The sequence below is a fragment of the Dermacentor andersoni genome, chromosome 11 (assembly GCF_023375885.2).
Source record: "Dermacentor andersoni chromosome 11, qqDerAnde1_hic_scaffold, whole genome shotgun sequence".
NCBI lineage: Eukaryota > Metazoa > Arthropoda > Arachnida > Ixodida > Ixodidae > Dermacentor > Dermacentor andersoni.
The window spans coordinates 61872507-61889938 of NC_092824.1; the positions used below are offsets into that span (position 1 = coordinate 61872507).

The window sequence follows — 17432 nt, forward strand, 5'->3', positions numbered from 1 at the left end:
GGCGGCAATGAAGAAGAAACCTACTATGAGCAACTACCTCAAAGAAATGAAAAGAAATGAAAGAAATAATTTATAACTCCAAGGGAAGCACTTCACTTTTCGAAACGAGATCAGGATGCCCTTGAAAGCGAGGAACGCCAAGGAAGTTGGAGCATGTGCTTGCTGCGGTAACGCTAGGGAAACAATGGAGCGTGTTTTATTAGAATGTGAACATATTACCCATCTGTCAGTTTAGGCTCGGCTGGCCTCCTTGAATGGTCTCAGGGATAACAGGGGCAAAGTAAACGTGTCCGCAAGTGAGACTAGTAAAACGCGATTGGAGGTTTGGTGGCAGAAAAGTTGGGAGACCCCAAACACCGGAGGTATAGGAAAACAAGTTTCTCAATAACTGTTCTGAAAGTATGATGATGGAAATGTTTGGTATGAGAAAAAAAGGATAGGTAACAGATTTGTCAAATCAGGAAAGAGAGCATGGTAGCGCGAAGCATCGCCCCGTTTGAAAGGTCCCGCTCATAGCACCCGTCCATCGAGTTACCTCGTCATCGGCAGTTAAGTTCAGGCCTTAACAATACTTTGAGCTATGCTCTTAGTGGTTTGCTATTGCGAAACTTACTAGCAACTGCTGTGCAAAAGTCTTAAAAGTTTGCCGGTAGAGGTGATATGAGGCGTAAACATTTGACTGCACGATGCGATCTTATCACAATAAAATTTACACCCTTAAGGACGTAAGACTATCAAGGCTGTCCCAAGGCAATCATCCTCACTCGTATGACCATAAAAAGTTTATTGTGCATGAAAACTCTCTCAAACTACACCTTTGACGAGAAAACCGCAATTGAAAACTCTATAATAATTCTAGCCGTAATCGGCCAGAACTTCAGAGCAATAGTCTCTAAACTTTAATGTAGTCTTCGCATCGCCTGCGGTAGCTATAAGCACGTTTGCTTGCCCCGAATAGTCGCAAAAAAGTGTAAAGAAAATTTCATACCTCTTGATCAATTTTTCATCCTCCGAAGTCATGTCCTCTGTTGGCCTAATGTCTTTTGAGCGTCTGCAGTACAGAAAAGAACTTATCAGAATAAGTCCCAAAGGTGGACTAACAGATGGTAAGAGAAAGCCTTATTTTTTTCGGGCCCAACTACAATTTCCAGCTGTGCATAATTACCAACTGTGCATTATCAAGCATCAAACTGAATTAAACAAAAAACAGGTGCGATATATTTCATCCAGGCTGCTGCAGCAGACATAAAACATGAGAAGGCAAGTGGTCGAGCACACAACGTCGCCCACTGAGCCCGGCTTTCCTGGCTACACAGCCACCAATGGCAATCGCCAATGGTTCCAGAGTTTCCGAATTAACCTCCTATTTGCTCCGAATGCTCTATTTATGGCTTCATAAACAACGCTTGGGGTGGTGGCGTGGAGCAGAGTTACAACACCCGGGCCTCTAATCTGAAGGTCGTAGGCTCGAATCCTTGTCCTGCCGACTACATTTTTCAGGCTTGGAGTATAGCTTGACACCGACAAAAAAAAAAAAAAAAAAGGAACCGAGAACTAGCGCAGCTGTGCTAGTCCAGGCGAGGCCAAATTAAGAGTGCCCGCTAAACTTCAACAAAGATACTCCCTCACCAGAACAGTCATAAGCCTCCCAGGTGAAGGAAGAGCCGTAATAGGAAGCGCACCTGGAAAAGCACTAGTGGGAAAATAAGAAATGAACAAGATTTTATACTCTCGGCTGATCTCAGCATAGTGCAGGACGCAGAAGTGTTAGGTAGTTAGGTAGAGTAAAGGGCAGCTGTCATAGGTTAGTCAGGTTCAGGATTTCTCTCAATATGAAGAGAGAAAGAACAAAATTACTAAATGAGAAATAGGCCAACCTAGACGCAGCGAGGGTAAAAGGCGACGTATTCAGTCTGGTGCTAGTAAACAAATATCCAGCTTTACAACAAGAAGACGAAGATAACAGAGAGGTAATAAATGAACCCGTAACTAGGCCGATTTAAGAAGCAGCAGTTAAAGTTGGAGGTATGGCGCCAAGGCAACCGGTAGGTAAACTCCCCCAAGTGACAAAGAACATAATAAAGGAATGACAAAATATGAAAGCGTTTAACTCGAGAGATAAGGTGGAATTCACTGAATGGTCAAACGTCATGAACAAAAAGAAAGCATATTCGAAATTATAAAGTCGGGAAGATCGAGGAAGCAGTAAAACATGGACGCAGCATGAAATCAGTGAGAAGGAAACTTGGCATCGGACAAGGCGAGACGTCTGCACTGAAAGATAAGCAGGGTAATATCATCAGCAGTTTCGATGTTATAGCAAAAACAGCGGAGTAATTCTATAGGCACCAGCACAGTACCCCGAGCTGCCACGCTAACTTCATTCGAAGTAGTGATGAACAGGATGCAGAGGCTTCTTCTATAACTAGCGATGAAGTTAGCAGGGCCTCGCAAGACTTGACCCGGGGAAAAAGTGGCACGAGAAGATGGAACAACAGTACAGTTATTCAAAAATCAAGGTGATATTATACTTGAAAACGTTTCGACCCTTTATGCTCAATACCTCGCGACTTCGAGTGTACCAGAGAGCTGGAAGAATACCAACATTACACTTATCCATAAGAAGGGAGACGTTGAATAATTATAGGCCCACTTGCTTGTTTTCAGCATTGCATCAAACGTTCACCAAGTTAATTTCCAATACAATAAGGGCACGTCTTGACTTCAGTCAGCCAAGAGAACAGGCTGGCTTCAGCACGGGACGTACTACAATGGATCTTGTCCATCTCACCAAATCACGCAACTGAGAAATCTGCGGAGTACACTAAACCTCTCTTATGACTTTTATTTATACGAAAAGGCGTTTGATTCAGTAGTATTTCCAACAGTCAAGGAAGCATTGCACGAAACGCAGCGGCTATAGCGTGAACATGCTTTTAACCAGGCATTTTTGCATACTTCAGTTGCTGCTCTCTGCCATCGGTGACTGCGACAACAGCATGTGCTTGGAGACAAGGACTCATCCCCTTCAACATAGCGGCCATGGGATTCACAGCCTGCCTGATCTTCGCTTCAACGTGCAAGAATCTTGGCGTGATTACTCACATCACCTGTCAACGGGAACATCACATGACCTTCGAGAAGATATACAGTATAAAAGGCCCCGTTCGTACCATTTCGACTTCAGTGGGAAAGGCAGCGGCAATAGCGTGAACATGCTTTTAACGAGGCATGTTTGCATACTTCAGGTAAGACTTCCGTTTCCTTGCTGTAGAAGTGATGATCGCTTTTTGCTGCTGCAGCCTTTCCCACGAAAGATGTGCGATTTAGTTACGTCGGTGAAGGCGCTGTTCACCAAATTGTTGTTGCTGTCGGGCGGCATTGAACAAAACCCCTACCCTGGGTCTGTTACGGCTGCTATCCTTCAATGTTTGCAAGAGGGTCAGACACCAATTCTTAGTAGACTAAGTAACATGCTACCCGCCGTGGTTGCTCAGTGGCTATGGTGTTCGGCTGCTGAGCACGAGGTCGCGGGATCGAATCCCGCCCACGGCGGCCGCATTTCGATGGGGGCGAAATGCGAAAACACCCGTGTACTTAGATTTAGGTGCACGTTAAAGAACCCCAGGTGGTCAAAATTTCCGGAGTCCTCCACTACGGCGTGCCTCATAATCAGAAAGTGGTTTTGGCACGTAAAACCCTATAATTTAATTTTTTTGAAGTAACATGCTAGAAAGACAAAATGAGCTTGCAAACATAATGGGTGATTTCAGAGTAAGGTTAGATTCCCCAGAGTCAAGGATAGCTATCCTCGAGGACATAGAACATGAGACTGTTTGTACGAATAGCGGTATGGCAATATGGTCTGGAAACGTTGATACGACAGCAAAAAGAAACAAGAAAAATAGATCACTGATAAAACAACAGCAGAAGGAGGAACCTAATTGTCTACGGCTCCGAAGACAATGAACCACGTGAAACTTGGCAAACTTCGGAAGACCTTGTCAGGAATCTTTGCCAGGACACGTTAAAAGTAACCGTAGGGATCATTCAGAGGGCCCATAGGATAGGCAAACATACTCTTGGGCGTAAACGACCGATTATCGCAAACTTTGCATCATACAAGGATATCGAACTGATCCTAAGCAACGGCAATAAACTAAAAGGGACTGATTATGTAATCTCACGGCCTACTCTCGGCGTGTCAGAGAAATTCGTCGGAAGCTCTGGGCTGTTGGTAAACCAACAAAACTTAATGGTAAGGACAAGGTGCCCCTGGCATACGACAAATAATTATAAATGGAGAGGCGTTCGTGTCGAATGAAGACACCCAATTAGTAAAAACAAAACTACATAACGAATGACCAATCCTAAGGAATAGGACACCCAAAAATTTGGAATGCACTGTTCTCTTAATAAACTGCCAAAGCATTAAGAACGAAGTTGATGAGTTCTATGCCCTACTACAAAAGACGAATCCAGATATAGTTTTTGCTACTGAATCGTGGCTAGATGACTCTATAAGAGACAGTGAAGTGTTTCCTTCAACATTTCAAGAGTTTAGAAAAGACAGGAACTCTAGAGGCGGCGGAGTAGTTATCTTAGCTAAGGAATTCTTGCAGCGTACCGCAATAGACGTGGAAACGAGCGATCATGGATCAGCTTGGTGCAGGATTCTCACTCCTGATTAAGGAGCGATAGCGTTCGGCGTTGTTCATTGTCCACCCAGCGCACGACCACAAGTTATCACACCACTGGATGATGCACTGGCCTCGCTTCCCGATAATGAAATTGTGCTAGCAGGTGAGTTTCGTTTTCCAAACACACACTGGGATAAGAGCATGCGTTCAGACGAAACATGTTCGGCATTGCAAATGGTTTGTAAATATCGGTTTGATCAATACGTGATGAACGGTACACGTGGAAATAACCTCCTCGACCTACTATTCTGTAATGTCCGAGCGTTGTTCATGACGTCTGTGTTTCACCTGGTATTAGTGATCACAAAATTGTCACTGCAATGCTTACTCTTCCCCAAATAATTCCTGCTACCCATGAAACTCGCAAAGTGTATGACTACTCTAGGGCAAATTTTAATGAAAACAGTCTTGGTTTGGAAGCACCGTTTCAGGCTTTTACACAACACTCATCCGAGGTGTGAACGTTCTATAGAATTTTCTTCAAAGCGTGCTGTCATCATTGATTGAAAAACATGACGCTTCAAATGCGTCTCAGGCAAAGTAAAAGTAGCAAACCCTGGATGACTTACGTGGTTAAGAGGAAGATAAAACAAAGAACTCGCGCTTATCAAAAATATAAAAAAGAACCCATCAAAGGAACATGAGCGCCATCTACAAGAGTTACACAGAATATATCGAGACTATCACTTTCACCAAAGACATGTACTTCTCCGGACTAGCTGATTCTATCAAGACAAATCCAAAAGCATCTTGGAGCAATCTAAGAAAGACGCGGAAGGAGCGTACAGGTATTCCAAGTATTCTTCACAACGGAATCCAGATATGTGAAAGCAACGCTAAAGCGGACTGTTTTAACAACTCCTTTATACCACTGTTTCTAAAAACGAAACACATGAATACTTTCACCAACACTACATACAGTGTGCCAAACGTAATGCCTCTAATTAGTATTACATTGGAGGGTATCAGGAACTGTCTCAACGCCATTATTGAAGCCAAAGCAATTGGACCCGACGGAATCTCTCCAAGGAAACTCAAGGCATGTTATTTAATTATATCTCAATATTTAGAAATAATATTCTGCAGAACCCTCGAAAGTGGCGTGCTCCCTAAAGATTGGAAGAAGCTCATATAGTTCCAGCGTTTAAAAGCGGTTCCAAATCCTCCGTATCTAACCATAGGCCAATTTCACTTTGTTGCATATGTTGTAAAGTTTTTGAGCACATTTTCTATAGCATCATAACAGGGCACTTAGAAGGAAGCAATTTTTTTCTTTCCAAATCAGCACGGTTTTCGCAAAGGCGTGAGCTGCATCACTCAGCTGATAGAACTATTTCATGAGGTTGCAGATACTGCGGAAAAAAGAATGCGCACAGATGCAGTTTTTCTCGATTATCGCAAAGCCTTTGATTCCGTATCACATGACCTGTTAATACTTAAAATGAGCACTCTTAATTTGCATGCGAAAGTCATGAAGGTTATTGAAGATTACTTGAACGACAGAATACAATGCGTGGTTATAGGAGGCAAGAATTCTAGTTTTGTCCAAGTCACTTCTGGAGTGCCGCAAGGCTCGGCGCTGGGCCAGCTGCTCTCTTTAATTTACATCAATGACATCGCTTCAAACATTTTCTCACAAATTAGACTTTCCGCAGATGACTGCGTCATTTACAGATCCATTCGCAATCAACATGATATAGAGGCGCTCCAGCAGGACCTCAACACCATAGCCTCCTGGTGTTAAAACTGGCAATTTAGCCTGAATACTGATAAGTGTTACCAGGTAACATTCACTAAATCTAAAATCACTAATGAACCTACTTACAAACTGGGACATTCCATACTCAGGAAAGTTAACGAAGTTAAATATTCAGGTGTTCATCTAACTGCTGATCTGTCCTTTTTGCAGCCATATTGATATGACCGTCAGGAAAGCCGGGAAAATGCTTAGCCTACTTATACGAATCCTTAGAACTGCCCCTCAGATTCTTAAAACCATAGCATACAAGTCGCTGGTAAGGCCACAATTAGAATATGCCACCGCCTTGTGGGATCCCCACCAGCGGTACCTAATTGATATGTTAGAAGTCATACAAAACCACGCTGCCAGGTTTATACCAAGGCAGTACTCTAGACATGCAAGCATGACAGCAATAAAGAAACACATCGGACTAGAACCGCGACAGATAAGACGCCGAAAGCACCGACTGATACTTCTGCACGCAATATAGACTGACGCGACACGCATTGACAAGCTAAAATACCTTAAAATACCCCACTACATATCAAACAGAAGAGACCACAGTTTAAAAATACGTTAAGTTTCCTGCAAAACGAACTATATAAAGCTTTATTTATTTCCCCAAAGTATTTCTGAATGGAATAAATTGCCAGTTGAAATTGTGAGTGCTCCTCGGGATGCATTTTTAAGGCTAATCAATGACTTGTAATTGCAATCTTCCAATCCAATGACTGCAGGCTGAATCAATTTTTTCTTGTACTGTTATTCATATACTTTTTGTACTTTTTTCATGTACTTTATTCATGTACTAGTTTTTTTTTATCTTGATGCCTTGCTCCTTTGTCATCCCTCCCTTTTGTGTGATTACATTCCAGTGCTAGTCACTTCGTGTTGTTCCCACCCCCCTGCTATCATGCTTCGGCGCTGCAGGGTGTACTGTAAATAAATAAATAAAAAATAATCAAGTACAGGTGGCATACAGGAATATATTGCGAAATATCTGTAAAAATTAGACAGCTAACTTGTTTCTCCACAAAAGAAGTATAGTATTGCTTTTCAAGAAAGGGCCCAGACAAGGAGGCGCAATCTCAATAATGGTATACACTGCGTGCTTAGGCGAAGCAATCAAGTGTCACAATGGGAAGGGATAGAAGTAATTCCCTATAATCCAATCTCCACTATCTACTGTAATTCACCACAATCCAGTCTAACCGACCCTAATCCACCCTAATCCACTTTAACCCGTCTTGATCCGCCCTGATCCTCCTCAATCCACCCTAATGCAACTTAATCCACCCTAACCCACTTTAACCCACGCTAATCCACCCTAATATACTTTAATCTAATCGGTATAATAAATCATAAATTAACTTTGGTAATCAATAATAATCTCTTTTACACGGCTGGACATGCTTTCCTTTGCTTCTGGCCTTCCTTGGGCCACGTGATAGTTCTCGGTACCTCACAACGCGACCTTGCAACATAGAGATCTAAGGCCTTCGCCTTCATAGAGTGGCAAACTGCCAAATGGAAATAAACGAAAAATCTAGGCTGGCTAAGACGAGGTACGCTTATTTCGCGAGAGTAAACTTACTGTGAAGAACTGATCTCACTTATCCATTCGCAAAGAACTGGTGCGACTGCGCAACAACCATGGCCCTGCTGATACTGACTGTGTTCCCAATTCCAATGCTCGCCATAGATCTGACGACGCCGGCAAAAGAGAGAGCTTCGCGAAAACAGCATCGACGTCAAAGATCGTCTTTGACGTCGATGCTGTCTTCGCGCTATTTTGCTGGCCAAGCAAGGTGGCGGTTGAGCAGAAGGCTCGGAAACTCGTCAGGAAGGTTGTCTTCCCGCAGGAAAACGAAACGAGATTTTCTTACCTGCTTCGTGTAAGCTACGTAGGTTCACACAAGCAAAGTGTTAAAACACAACTATGATACGTGTTTTTCTTAGCTTTTTCTTGTCCGTCGACGCAAGGTGACCCCTAGAGGCACAGCCGTCCTGCATACGGTTTAGGACGCCTCGCGTTGAGCGGGTTAGTCGTCAAAATAGTTTCGTGTCCCACGTTGTCTAGTGTTGAATCAAACTCATAGAATTCTGCGAAACAGTCTACACTTGCATTAGGACTACGCAACGAGCTATGGAAAGAAGAATGATGGGTGTAACGTTAAGGGATAGGAAAAGAGCAGGTTGGGTGAGGGAACAAACGCGAGGTAATGACATCTTAGTTGAAATTAAGAAAAAGAAATGAGTGTGGGCCGGACATGTAATGTGGAGGGAAGATTGCCGATGGTCATTAAGGGTTACGGACTGGATTTCAAGGGCAAGGAAACGTAGCAGGGGGCGGCAGAAAGTTAGGTGGGCGGATGAGATTAAGATGTTTGCAGGGACAACATGGCCACAATTAGCACATGACCGGGGTAGTTGGAGAAGTATGGGAGAGGCCTTTGCCCTGCAGTGGGCGTAACCAGGCTAATGATGACGATGACTTTAGACTGAAACAGCTGTCGTTAAATCCATTATATGCGAACGAAAAGAAAAAGTACATTCGACAATTTCGAGCGGGACAATCGTATAACGAAGGCTACTCGATTCGTATTCGACATTTCGAATGATCGCACCTCTCCAATTGTGAGGCACCGGTAGCGAAACGTCACCCCTCTCAAAAATTTGAATGCGAACTATCGAGTGAATTGGCCGAAAGATTTACGCTTTGCGCGTTGCCCCTGCTTGAGCCAAAGTGTGTACTTTTTGGGGGGTACTTACTCGAGCACTCGCATCGGGATCGCTTCGAGAAGCAGCACACCGCTGGAAGGGAACGGCGGGGCGTAAAGCGTGGCGGTGCCAAGTTTTTTCGTCACTGGCGGGTACCAGACAGGCGTGTAATTTTTGAAGTCATCCATGGTCAATAAGGCTTCTGCAGAAAGAAAGAGGAACACGTCGGTCTTTTTTTTTTCATTTGCTTCTTTAACGCCATAGTTCGAGCTGACGCAGACTCCCAGTGGCGTATCCAGCTACTCATTCTAGGGAAGGGGTTGCTGCTGAAGGGGTTCTAGGGGTTGCTTGCTCGAAGTTAGGCTTGGGGGGGGGGGCGTCTCTGATTTGTTTTACGACGTTACTGTTGTTATCCCAAGACTCCCGCCATAACATAAGTGCTGTTAATATTTCTTAACAATCACTCCACTCATTTGTTCTAATCGATGTGCACACTCTTGAAAGATTCTGGGAATCAAAGCTTTACGGGCGATCACGCTTAGGATATCGCCATAATTTACTTTGCCAAGCCTCCAAATTACGAAGATTGGTTATCGATGTATTGTGGGGGAAACAAATGCAGTGCCGGATGCCTTAATTGAGGCGATATTAAACTCATTATAGCACTTAATGGGTCGCGACATTATTACATATCGCACATCGAGTGTTGCATTCATGAATATTATTTTATGTTGCGCAATATATGCAGTCCATCCAATTTCATTTAAATGATATTTATTCTACATTCACTGCAAGGCATAATAATGACGCCAAAAGTTACTCGTGCTTAGGAGAATATAAGTGTGAAAGCTGAAGACAAAAGAAAGCACGGCAACATTGCTACTAGTTGTAGAATCATACAGGGACAAAGTAACATTAATCAAATCATGCTCATTAAACGAAGATTGGCGCAATCAATAAATCCACGGTAATATTTTTTATGAAAGAAAGTACTTGCTGTAAATGTTGCAGAATCAACATGATGGCAGCGTTAAGAGAAAATCCGCCCAAAAGCCGACAAAATATACGAAATAGTGATTACACATCTCAATGAATGCAGCTCGGGAAAGGAAACGAATGTGTAATTGTAGTTACGCCACCCCACTCCCCAGCTGTAATTCGATATGCATCTCGAATTTAATCGAAATTTAAATAGCACACAAAGATCACGAATACAATGCAAATCATATTCGACCTACACCCAAGAGATAAGATCATGAGCCATTCCACTCTTTGAATGCGGTTGACCAGCGAAGTTGTTTAGTACATGACACGGAGGTGACACATAATTTTGAACAAAGGTACCAACTCATTTATTGTCTTGATCGGTGGTCATTATTTCACTCGCAACCGTAATCACATTCTTTGATAATGTGAAACCGTTACATGTACGCCGCTGGGTGGTCGGTTGCGCCGAATCGGTGTGGTATCGCAAGGGTTATGTCTGCAACATGGAACGCGTAAACCGCTCCCTTTTCGGTACCGGCACATCCACAATGAAATCACCGACAACGACAACAGGGCCAGTTTCATCGCGGCTAATTCACGCAAAGTGTGTAGCCATGAAATTTACGGGACTGCAAGATATTGCATTTCTTGCTTGCTTACGGGAGTATGAGCCATTGCTCACGGGGGTATGAGCCATTCATGTTGACAGTTTTCGACATGCCGTTGTGTATGTTGTATGCATGATTAATAAGAACTTAAGCACTGTTCGCTTCACTTTGCTGAGTGCTTGTAGCTTCTGCCTTACAGGGCTAGGAGTCATCGCCTTTTTTTTCTTTGTTTCTGGCGCATGAATGCTTACGGGGGTATGAACGAGATTATGAGATGACGCCACAGTATTAGAGCGCCGGTCCTAGGCGTCCGCTCCTGCGTTGAGCGGCGGCGAGCCTCGGCGTAACCGAGCGAACGAACACAGGGAAGAATGAAAGCGCGAACGCGGAGTGCAGTGTGGAATAGCGGTAGAAAGCCGGCGATAGCGAAGAGAGCGCGGCAAGGAAAGCGCCGGAAGGCACTGTTAGGCACCACCAGATGGCGCGCACGTCGACGTATCCGCGGCAGCGGCGTCGCCGGCCCAGCAGGCGAAAGAAGATATCACTGCCGAAGCACTCCGTACAGATGGTTACCAAGCGAAGCTGAAACGTGCGACCCCGATGTTTATCACTGGGTTAATCCCGACGGTTCATTGAACGACTTCGTAGGCAGCCGGATCCTCCGTACACAGTGGCTGCTTGCGCTCGGCTGCATGGGCCTGTTCTTGTGCCCGGGCTGCAGCATCGGGGCTGCGTAGAAGAGCTCATTCCCGATTCTTCTCGCGGCGTTGCTGATCGAAAGGTGCCTGCTCCTCAGGAGCACGTATGACGCGTGGCCTACCGATTTCGGAGCCTGAGAGAAGCTGCTGCGCATGCGCTCGGCTGCGACGGAGAGCAACGACGTCACTACTGACGCAGCCAATCACGCGCGTCTCTTTCTCTTTTCTTTTTCGCGCATGAGCATGAGGTTGCGCCAGAGGAGTTTTCGGTGTACATGAGACGGACGGACGAATCGGCTAGCCATATACAGCTTCGCTGTAAAAAAAAAGGAACCAGAAAGTTCACCTTCGCGCATGACGTTCGTCGCAAGCGTTTCCCGCTAAAAATTAAAGTTGCATGAGCTGCGGTTGCCGGGATGCGATAACTGGGTGGCCGGTCTTTATATACGCCGCGCGTCGCGGCCCTGCCAGTCAGTGCGGTGTTTGGTGCGATGCCTCAATATATTGCGAAATGAAAACACGTATAGAGCTGCGCTGAAATTTCGCTATAGGGAGTATCGCAATGGTCGGTGAATTTTTTAATGACTTCATTTTCGTTAGTTTCTGCCGGGCAGAAGAGGAGGAGGAGGGGAGGCTGTCGCTAGCTCGTTCGTCGGGGGAGGGCGCCGACGGGAAGGACTTGCGCTCTGGGATAACCGAGTCGCGGAGTAGTGCCCGAATAAGGAGAGGGGTCCCCCCTCTCCTCAGTGCCTCGCTCGCTCTTTCGTTCGCCCGTTCAGGCTATTTGCTTACATTGACAAACGTCGTAGATGGTTCATGCGTAATTCTTTTCAGTATCTCCTTCAGCTGGTAATTGCGGATGGAAATGAACACTCTAGTTTTATTTGAAATGTGTGGTGTCCTGCTGATGTTACCAGGTGCCGAGGCTTCGATGCGAAATTAATGAAAATGATTTTTCACCTTAATGTTCTGTTCTCATAGCCAACTTGTTACCGCAAACTTAGCGAAAACGGTTTCGGAACATGCTTTATTAGTCTAAACCGACTGAGTGTTTCTGTTTACGGTCCCTCTAAAGAACTGCGCTGGACGTGAAAAATTGCGTAGCACTGCGGTGGTTCGTGGTCACCGTGGTAGATTTTGGTTTGTGCAGAGAGACGATATGAGAAGATTTACCTGGTCCCAGGCCATCAATAATTTTTTTGGCAACTTCAGTGTAGAAATAATCCGCGCCTCTCTTTGAAAGCTCCTCCAGCAGTTGTGCCATTTCCAGCTGCACAAGCTTGTCATCTGCCTTGTGGACGCTGTTGAAGATGGAACTGTAACAACGAAGTGTAAGGCACATACAACCTCGTAAACTTGCTCGAAGTTTAAACAGTCGAAACAACAACATATGCTTAACAGACCTGAACAAATATTTAATATAGCAATAACATCTGCAGCTCGTTTAGTTATCTCCGCTCTGCCGCTATGCAGAAGACTGCCCGTGTCGGTTAAAAGAATACAGTGTCATTTAATAAAAGCTGCAGCTTCACCCCTAAGGCGAGGCATCGATTGCGGTAGGAAATTAGTAGACAGCTATAGGAAGTAAGAACAGCCCTTTTTCGGCCGTATAAAAAAGAAGTCGCAGTTTCCCACGAAAGGGGAAGCATCGATTGCAATGGCAAATTCATAGACAACTATACGAAGTAAGGTAATAGTCTTATGGGCCGTATAAACTTGGAAACATTCACTTACTAATTGAATTAACAAACATGGTCTAAGCGCGCACAAGCAAACGCAAACGCATCACAATCGACGAGCGCGAAACGTCGCTGTCAAAACGCTGGCGTGAGCAAGCGCGGCAGCAGCAGCGAGCGAAGTGACCTTCGTGGGGTCTATCGCTTCAACGCAAGAGTGGCGAGCAGGCAGCGCGCACAAAGTTATGAGCCGTCTGCAGATACCTTTCAAGATGCGGCGCGGACGACCGTGAAAAAGTACGCATGTGGCGTGCGGGACTGATTCGCGATCGTGGATTGGCCCCGCCGCGAAATGCGAAGTTGCTGCCGGAGCACACTGCTTCCCACCCCCTGCCTCCCATTCCCACCACGGCTTTTCGCGCGACGGAAGACGGCTCGTTTGCTCCCTGCTTTCTTCCTTCACACGCACCACATTGAGCCGCGATCGTCGGCTTCCCTCGCGTGCTTTCACTCGCACACAGAGCACACGACGCGCGGCGATGGTGTTATCGGCCTTCGACGTTATATAGCACATCACGGCGATGGCTATGGCAAACAATGCGCCTAGAGTGCCGATATACTTCCAATCGCAATAATAAAAACAGGTGTTATTTAGAACTGCATGGTGTTGAAAAGAGATATGGTGAAGCTGGCCTATATCACGGCGCTCAAAAGTTCAATATTTTCATTAATAGTAAAATAACTGACCACGACGGCGGTCAGACCTGCGACGCAGCAGAGGGTGCTAAGAATCGCTGGATCCGGACAGGCCTCCATTGGAATCTGAACCTGGACACGTTTAGCTCTAGAATGTTATCTAGTGAGGCTAGTCTAGCAGTGCTATTGGAGGAATTAGAGGGCAGTAAATGGGATATAATAGAGCTCAGTGATATAATAGGGAACAGTGAAGAATAGACTAGGAATAGGCAACAATCAGATGTATGCGTTAAGAGACAAAGCCGGCAATGTAATTACTAATATGGATGAAATCGTTCAAGTGGCTGAGGAGTTCTATAGAGGTTTACGCAATACCACTGGCAACCACGACGATAATGGAAGAGGGAATAGTCTAGAGGAATTTGAAATCCCACAAGTAACGCCGGAAGAAGTAAAGAAAGCCTTGGGAGCTATGCAAAGGCGGAAGGCAGCTGGGGAGGATCAGGTAACAGCAGATTTGTTGAAGGATCGTGGGCAGATTGTTCTAGGTAAGCTGGCCACCCTGTATACGCAATGCCTCATGACTTCGAGCGCACCGGAATCTTGGAAAAATGCTAACATAATTCCAATCCATAAGAAAGGGGACTCCAAAGACTTGAAAAATTATAGACCGATCAGCTTACTGTCCGTTGCCCACAAAGTATTTACTAAGGTAATTGCAAATAGAATCAGGAACACCTTAGACTTCCGTCAACCGAAGGATCAGGCAGGATTCCGTAAAGGCTACTCAGCAATAGACCATATTCACACTATGAATCAGGTGATAGAGAAATGTGCGGAATATTGACGCGAAATAAGTTTGTACGTGATGACACGGGACCCTTAAGGCGAAAACGACGAAGTTCGTGGTTGCGCGCGCGCTCTCCGAGGACCAGCCATCTCTAAAGGCAGACGTTTTTTTTTTGCCAATCTGTCGGTGGTAAACTGTTTTAGTTGTAATAGCTGGGTGACACTTCTGGTGGACGTGCGGGGTACGGTCGATGTTAACACCTCCGGAGCATACCCCAGACCTACGCCCGGCGAGTAGTTCAGCCGAGCTTACCCCTGTGCACGTACGTGCCAGCCGACGTCCCCAGGGACTCCAGTCACAGCACGGTCTGCTACCCTAACGAACTAGAATGACTAACCAACCACCTCCTGCCACTCCTGCAGCATCGCACGTTGTCGTCAATCACATCCGGACGCCGAATCTGTTCCACGGAAGTGCTTCAGAGGACGCCGACAACTGGCTCGACCATTTTGACCGGGTTGCCAACCTCAACGACTGGAACCACGAGCGTAAGCTACGCTACGTGTACTTCGCTCTTGAGGATTCCGCGAAAACATGGTTTGAGAACTACGAGGCGACACTGACGTCATGGGAAGAATTTCGTAGGCAGTTCCTCAATGCCTTCGCCAGGGTGGACAGGAAGGAGAGGGCGGAGTTAGCGTTGGAGGCAAGAATTCAAGGCCCGAATGAGGGAGTGACGGCGTACGTAGAAGACATGAATCAGCTTTTCAGACGTGCGGACCCTTCTATGACTGAAACAAAGAAGGTGCGCTATCTCATCCACGGCATCAAAGAGGAACTCTTTGCTGGCCTCATTCGAAATCCGCCGACGACACTTGCAGAGTTCCATGACGAAGCCACTACTATGGAAAAGGCCCTTCAACAGCGGGCCAGGCAAAACAACCGCGACGCCTTGATTTCAAGGGAGCTCTCTGCCGTTACCCTCGGTAACGACGTTGGCGCCTTGCGGGAACTCATCAGGGCTGTCGTCAAGGAGGAACTGCAGAAGATGCAGACGACCACTGCCCCTGTGGGATACCCAACATATGCTGGGCATCCCAAAATTACATGAGAAGATATTATATGGGTCCTATATCAAGGGTCCCACGTGCCAAAATTTCAAAATATGGAAGTGCCACGTAGCTGAACGGAACCAAGGAAATGTTTGCCGTATCGTGGGGCAAGTCAGCTAGGCTATTTCTTTATCTCGACTAATTACAATAATACATCGCCTAAAGAGATTAATTTATTATTATTCAATAACCATTTACAATGAATATTACATTCAGAGCAAAAGTGTGCATAAAAATGTTGTAGATCTTCCTGAAACATTCTCTACTCAGCTGTCTGTTTCTAATTACGTGGTACATAATTTTCATTTTAAGTTTGAAATAAACCCGCGAAAGCGCACAAAAAGTGTCATGGGCTCTCTTTATTACTGGTGATATGGGATAATTTGATTTCGATTATAACGGCTTTTCTTGTTTAGGACAGCGTCGGTGATGTACACTGAAACAATAAAGGCGTAGAAACAAAGCTTATGGACTGGATTGCGAAATTTTAAGACACCGACAATTCGTTCATGGGAATGCGCGCGTACTTACAGTGTGTTCTAAGCTCTATTTACTATTTTCCAAGTTTGTTGCTCCATCGCGTGTCGCATCTCATGTTTGCTCAACTTTCCGTCTTGTTTTTCCTATTTCGCCTCTTATTTGCATCCTAGTGTTGCCTGTCTTCCAGGGAAGGCTGCAGTATGCATTTCAAGCTAAATTTATTTAGAAACTACGAATAGGGCACCCAATCAAAAACACGGACATAAAAAGGAGAAACGCAGGACAGTGACCGGCACAATTTGTCGTTGTCAGGCCTCGTTTCACACGCCCCTTTTCCTTTCTTTTTTCTACTCTTTTTTTAAGTACACCAACTACCTCAGTTTTTTTTTTCCCTAAAGCGAGAAATTCGTAAAACGGAGGCGTTTCGTTTCAGCTGCGTCACACTTACGAGGCCAACGAACCGAATTTACAAAGAATGGCACGTGAACGATGGAGCCTAAATGGGGAGAGCAGAGATTGGGACGCGTACTTGATGTCAGTGGCCGATGTTTCATTTTGATGCTTTGCCAGGACGTCGGCGTAGTGTTTCTTGATAGGAAAGCCTTCCTTGGCCAACTTTATCGCGGGGCGGAAGAGATCCTCCCACTTCATGGTTCCGCTGAGCCTTTTGTGAAGTTCCTGGTAACCCCGCAACGCTCCGGGCACAATCGATGCCTTCGCTCCTGAGAGGCACGAAGACGAACAAGCGTTTTACGGGTGCCGAGTGGTTTACTATTCCCAGGCCCGAAAACGGCTCGGGGACACAGCGGCCTTTGAAGTCCGTTTTCGTTACCGGCTGATACGTTACGAAGGTGAACAACCAATTTTTGTTTTAACTACGGGATGTTTATATGGACACGGAGTCCACCACTGCCGTGCCCGTTATAACTCACTGCGTGTTTGCAGTGCGTAAAACACCAATTTTCTTTTTATTGACGGGGTAGGTTTGCATATAGGTGGCTTCATACGGTTTTTATTTTTGTCTTTTTTTTTGTGAGCTCGTAGCATTTGAAATGCATTTCCTCGGTTCGACTACAGACTGGCCTAGGTTGAATTGGTCTCAATTTTCACGTAAACTGATGGTAATATCGCTTTTAAACCACTTACATACAGTTCCGCTTACATCCGACTTGATATGCGGAGTAAATGTCTTGCTTAATCGTTTTCGAGTTAGCTTTGAAGAG

General features: G+C 45.4%; 1 protein-coding gene across 1 annotated transcript in view; it reads right to left on the reverse strand.

Moving 5' to 3' along the window:
- The window catches only part of LOC129381630 (scoloptoxin SSD14-like), a 21696-nt gene extending 4836 nt beyond the window's left edge, over positions 1–16860 (reverse strand). The window contains exons 1-4 of the mRNA XM_055064648.2: positions 16739–16860; positions 12629–12771; positions 9214–9364; positions 989–1051 (exon numbers count right to left, since the gene is read on the reverse strand). Of these exons, the coding sequence (XP_054920623.2) occupies positions 989–1051; positions 9214–9364; positions 12629–12771; positions 16739–16860 (479 nt within the window). The remainder of the gene's footprint in view (positions 1–988; positions 1052–9213; positions 9365–12628; positions 12772–16738) is intronic.
- Positions 16861–17432: the final 572 nt, after the last annotated feature.